Source organism: Mastomys coucha, unplaced genomic scaffold, assembly GCF_008632895.1.
Source record: "Mastomys coucha isolate ucsf_1 unplaced genomic scaffold, UCSF_Mcou_1 pScaffold20, whole genome shotgun sequence".
Classification (NCBI taxonomy): domain Eukaryota; kingdom Metazoa; phylum Chordata; class Mammalia; order Rodentia; family Muridae; genus Mastomys; species Mastomys coucha.
The window spans coordinates 114,901,533-114,907,382 of NW_022196903.1; the positions used below are offsets into that span (position 1 = coordinate 114,901,533).

Consider the following 5,850-nt stretch of genomic DNA (forward strand, 5'->3'; position numbering starts at 1 on the left):
ACTATAAGCTCAGGATGGCACATTAAGATGCTATGTTCACTATAAGCCCAGGATGGCACATTAAGATGTTATGTTCACTATAAACCCAGGATAACACGCTTCATTTTATATGTTATACATCCCCAGACCAAGATAATATTTATCAAAATACTATTACATTATTAAGTCTTAAAGACTTATGCCTCCTCCAAATAAAGTGTGATTATGCTTGTGTGTCTATCATTGTTTACACATCATGGCTACTGGGGAAATTTGTAAACAGTTTTCTTTTCTTTTTTCTTTGTTAATTAAAATATAATTACATTATTTCCCCCATCCCTTTCTTTCCTCCAACCTCTCCCATGTTCCCTTCTTACTCACTCTCAAATTCATGACCTCTTTTTCTTAACTATCATTACATATGTGTGTACATATACATACACACACATATATATATATATATATATGCAAACTCATATATATAAAATACAATTTGCTAAGTCCATTTCATATTGCTTGTATGTATATGATTCAGAGTTGACCATTCAGTGATGGATAACCTCTCTCTTCAGATAAATCAACTTTACATGTGTGTTCATATGATATACTAACAGTATGCCCTTCATCCACATAACCTTTCATTTTTTCTTTTACTATTTTATTTATTTATTTATTTATTTATTTTTGAGTTTTGTTGCATTGTAATGAGAAAAGTTACATGATTTCAATTTATCTGAATTTGTTAACATTTAAAAGCATATTTTAAGTAGATAGAATTAAATCACATTATTGTTTTCCTTTTGTACCCCAACTCCTTCCAGAAACACCCCTTCAATACCTACAATATCTTCTTTTGTCATATTCTTTAAAATGTATAAAATATTGTAACAATAAAAATGAGTATTATAAAAGTTGTTTGATATAGAACAACAATCAATTTAAGTCTTATGTAGATGCTTGTCTACAGCAATACGGAAAATACATACGTGTTTTTCAATATAAATTTTAAATAACTCCAAAAGTATTAACTGTATATTTCAAAATAATACATCACTATTAATATTTTTTAAATGAACATAAATATATAAATTTTTTTGTTTGTTTTATATTTAGTATAGCTTAAAATCTTGGCTCTGGCTGTGGCAACAATATAAGAGTTACAAACGTCAAGCAAAGCATTCAGTCATACTCTGTGTTGTTCCCTTATAAAACCCCTCACAATTTAATTGTCTACATTTTTTTTGGTTATATAAATACTTTTGAAATACGTAAGCTGTTCTGAAAACCATAGTATAGTGTAAAAACATGAAATAAACAATACTACTAATAGAGAGGCTGAGGTAGGAGAAGCAAGATCTCAAAGACCATTATGTTGTACACAGTAAGATTTAGTCATGAGCAAACAAGCTGAAAGTATATATGGATTGTATGATATTGGACCTATTTCTCCAATTACCAAATTAGAGAAAGCATTGGATGACAGTCAATAAATTTCTAATTCCTCATATTTTTGGATTTCAATCAATTAGGATATGTTGGTAATATTAATTTTCATATTAAGATATTAAGAAAAAGTAATTGATACTTCCTGTTGTTTTTGTTGTAAGAGATGGAAGTTGGGTTGTATGGATTTATTAAAAGATTACTTTCTTGCTTCTTCTAGGCTGTAGTTTTGCTCCTTATGTTGATGTTTTCCATCTATTATCCTTTGTAGGGCTGGATTTGTGGAAAGATATTGTGTAAATTTTGTTTTGTCATGGAATATCTTGTTTTCTCCATCTAAGGTGATTGAGAGTTTTGCTGGGTATAGTAGACTGGGCTGGCATTTGTGTTCTTGCAGGGTCTGTGTGACATCTGCCCAGGATCTTCTAGCTTTCATAGTCTCTGGTGAGAAGCCAGGTGTAATTCTGATAGGCCTGCCTTTATATGTTACTCGACCCTTTTCCCTTACTGCTTTTAAAATTCTTTCTTTGTTTAGTGCATTTGATGTTTTTATTATTATGTGACAGGAGGAATTTCTTTTCTGGTCCAGTCTATTTGGAGTTCTATAGGCTTCTTGTATGTTCATGGGCGTCTCTTTCTTTAGGTTAGGGAAGTTTTCTTCTATAATTTTGTTGACGATATTAACTGGCCCATTACCTTGGGAGTCTTCACTCTCTTCTATACCTATTATCCTTAGATTTAGTCTTCTCGTTGCATCCTGGCTTTCCTGGATGTTTTGGGTTAGGAGCTTTTTGCTTTTTGGATTTTCTTTGACTGTTGTGTCAATGTTTTCTATAGTGTCTTCAACCCCTGAGATTCTCTCTTCTATCTCTTGTATTCTGTTGGTGATGCTTGCATCTACGACTTCTGATTTCTTTCCTAGGGTTGTCTTTCTTTCTTATTTCTTTATTGTTTCTATGTCCATTTTTAGATTCTGGGTGGTTTTGCTCATTTCCTTCATCTGTTTTTGTGTTTCCTCTTGAAGGGCTTCTAGCTGTTTACCTGTGTTCTCCTGTATTTCTTTGAGGGTGCTATTTATGTCTTTCTTAAAGTCCTGTATCATCATCATGAGAAGTGATTTTATATCTGAATCTTGCTTTTCTGGAGTGATGGTGGATCCAGGACTTACAATGGTGGGAGTATTGGGTTCTGATGGTGCCAAGTAACCTTGGCTTGTATTGCTTATATTCTTATGCTTGCCCCACATCATCTGGTTATCTCTAGTGCTACTTGTGCTTGCTAAATCTGACTGGAGCCTGTCCTTCCCGTGATCCTGATTGTGTCAGAACTCCTCAGAGTCAAGCTGTCTCTGTGATCCTGTGATTCTGGGATCCTGTGACCCTGGACTTGTTAGAGCACCTGGGAGTGGAACTTCCTCTGGGTGTTGTGGGACTGGCTGTGGACCTTGCATCCAAGATCTGCTCAGGGCACCAGCTCAGTTAGACTGGAAGAAACCTGAGCCACTGGGCTGGCAGAGTTCCTATATGCCTGGTCCTGCTGGTCCCAGTTACTCCCGGTGTTGGGACAGATGTTACGTCCTCCTCACCTCTGATCCTGGGGGTGTTAGAGCACCTGGGAGTCTACTATTTTATTTATAAAGTACAATTGAAGAAATTCTTCCCTCAAGATATTTGGATAATAAAATAATCTCATTTTTTTCCTGGATTCTCCAGAAGCTCCATCTATTCATTAACATTTGTGATGTCTCCATTTTCTTCAGCTCGAACTATCTGTGCATGTGAGCCGGACAGAAGTCAGCAATAACCATGTCTTGATTTACTTGGATAAGGTGAGGCCCCTGACTGTCTATGTGCAAAGCACATGTATAATCCGTCATTTGGGAACTACATGTCTGTATTTGAGAGTCCTTGCCTCCGTGCTAGAGACACAAGAATCTAATATCACAGTGGCTGTCTTCTCTTTGGAGATACTTCCCCTGAGACTGTGAATAGACATGCCATACTATACTCCTGGGGTATGAATACTTCCAGGGGCCTGTAAGACATTCTCCATAATGGTTTTCATTATATCAACCAGTTAGCTTGGAGATACTGAATAATGTAGGGCAGCGATTATTATGATTATTCAGTCATCATATCATCATCTTCAAACAAAGTATAAGAGGGAAGAATACCATGAATCTCAGCTAGTACCTGGACTGTGTGATAGTAAGACAGCTGTCCATCCAAGGACCAATAATTGAAAAGATAGCATAATTATTCGAACCTCTATTGATAGGAATTTCTGTTGACAAAGCAGCAGTGGTTTGTCTTTTATAGAATTCTTTGTGTCTGTATTCACAAGACAGAAAGGCAAAACTGTACTAGACCTCTGAAATTTAAAAGAAGATATACTAGATAGTAAAACTGAAATCATGTATATATTCCTCCCTATGAACAGAGAGAGCTATGTGCTGGCATTGATTTGGGCGGCAGTTCCCAACCTCTGGGTCACAAGCCCTTTGGGGGGGGTGGATCCATAGCAGTTATCCTGGATATCATATGTTTACATTACAATCATAGCAGTAACAAAAATTACAGTTCAGTAGCAATGAAATAGCGAGGAACTGTACTAAAGGGTCAAAGCATTAAGAAGGTTTTGAACCCTGAATTAAAACTTACGGACTTACCAAGTTATGCTAGTCATTTAAGAAGCAATTTTGGGTAATTTCCCATTTACTCTTGGGGCTTTCTATACCATGCATGGTACTGTCAGCTGATAAAATCCCCACCCCAGTAAAACCACAATTGATTTCAATGTGAAAAGAAAGGTTCCAGGAAGTCATTTATCTCCTTTTGATTTCCAGGTATCAAATCAGACGCTGACCTTGTCCTTCACAGTTCAGCAAGATTTTCCCGTAAGAGACCTGAAGCCAGCAGTAGTGAAAGTCTACGATTACTATGAGAAAGGTGAGTGAGAGACATTCAATTCCTCATACAGAAACTCAGACCTCAGAACGTGCGAGGCCGTCAAGGAACACTAGCTTCTCATCACCTCCTGTTGTCTCCTTCAGGTGTGATACCTGCCCCTTTTATCTCCTTGCTTCCAGGCAAGAAATCACATTTAAAGTAGCTGCGGGGTTAACTTTTTGTCTGACAAGCCAAAAAGGCTTATAGGACAGTCTGAGATTTAAGGATGAACAACAACGGACTGTCAGGAGTCAGGTGAACTGTGGTTCACAGTCACTGGAAGGGTGCCCAATGCAGCCAGCAGAGGATTAGAGAAAGGATGTGGGCAATTCTGGTGCAAATGCAGATGCCCATGTTGACATCACTTGATGTGTTTGTTTCTCTTTTCTCTTTTACTCAGATGAGTTTGCAGTTGCAGAATACAGTGCTCCCTGCAGCGCAGGTAAGCAGTTCACATTCTTTTAAAGGGTAACCAGAATTCCTCTAGCTTGAATCCCAAAGGTCCTCCTCCATAAAATTCTAGGTAGATATTCTTCTTAGGAATTATTTTGCTTAGATTGTGTATTATTATAGAAGAATGTATGCCTTGGAGAGGGGTGACGCCTCTTGAACCCTCAGCTAGTTTGCTGAACAGCATATTAGGTAATTAGCTGCAGCGAGCCTCAGCTCCTCCTGTATTCTTTGGGTTGTCTTGGATACCATGCTGTTCAGACTTAGAGGAAGAGATATCATTTGCTCATGGAAATACAAGCCTATCTTAACTTTCTCTTCTTTCCACTACCACAGATTATGGAAATGCCTGAGGACACTGTGAATAAGTGTTTCACCAGAGCTCTATTCTTAGGACTTCATAAGAAAAACAGTGGTTTTTTTTGTATTTCTGGAGATTTGATAAATAAAACATTTTTTCATATCTATCCTTCACCATTCCCTCACTAATTGAGTTGTCAATTTTTTTCACATTTTCATGCTTCCACATTACTACCCAATAAAAACTGATAAAAATCAGAAATGGAAGGAATTCATAATACCAAAAGATGATACAGTGATATTAGTTTAAATGATATTTATGGGATGGGGCAAAAGGTATTGGATTGTAGCTCAGAGAGAGTAAAGCATGTATGGTTAGAGAGATGCCTTAAGGAAGAGCCAAAGAGTGAATACTGATGAGCTAATAAAAGACCGACTTGACCAGAAACACAAAGTTTAGTATATTGATATTAGAAAATAGCCTTACTGGCTTGGGATTTACATGTTCCATTCAAGGATAAAATCTCCCGAGGAGTAGTAAGAGTGACTCACCCATCACCCTTGACTTCCAGATTCCATAGTGGATGGCAGACTAAAGTTGTAAAACATGTAAATGCAAGTATTCTCAGAAGGAAGACTATCTAGGGCTCAAACCCAAATGGGAGGACTGATACATGCCTACATCTCAGGGCTCATCGCGTCAGGTGAAAGGATGGCCAAAAGTCAAGGG

The 5,850-nt window shown here is 37.2% G+C and overlaps 1 protein-coding gene across 1 annotated transcript in view; it reads left to right on the forward strand.

Moving 5' to 3' along the window:
• Positions 1-5,309, forward strand: part of A2m (alpha-2-macroglobulin) — a 46,859-nt gene extending 41,550 nt beyond the window's left edge. Inside the window, exons 33-36 of the mRNA XM_031383291.1 lie at positions 3,182-3,250; positions 4,268-4,370; positions 4,771-4,812; positions 5,157-5,309. Coding sequence (XP_031239151.1) covers positions 3,182-3,250; positions 4,268-4,370; positions 4,771-4,812; positions 5,157-5,173 — 231 coding nt within the window. The 3' untranslated portion in view covers positions 5,174-5,309. The remainder of the gene's footprint in view (positions 1-3,181; positions 3,251-4,267; positions 4,371-4,770; positions 4,813-5,156) is intronic.
• Positions 5,310-5,850: the final 541 nt, after the last annotated feature.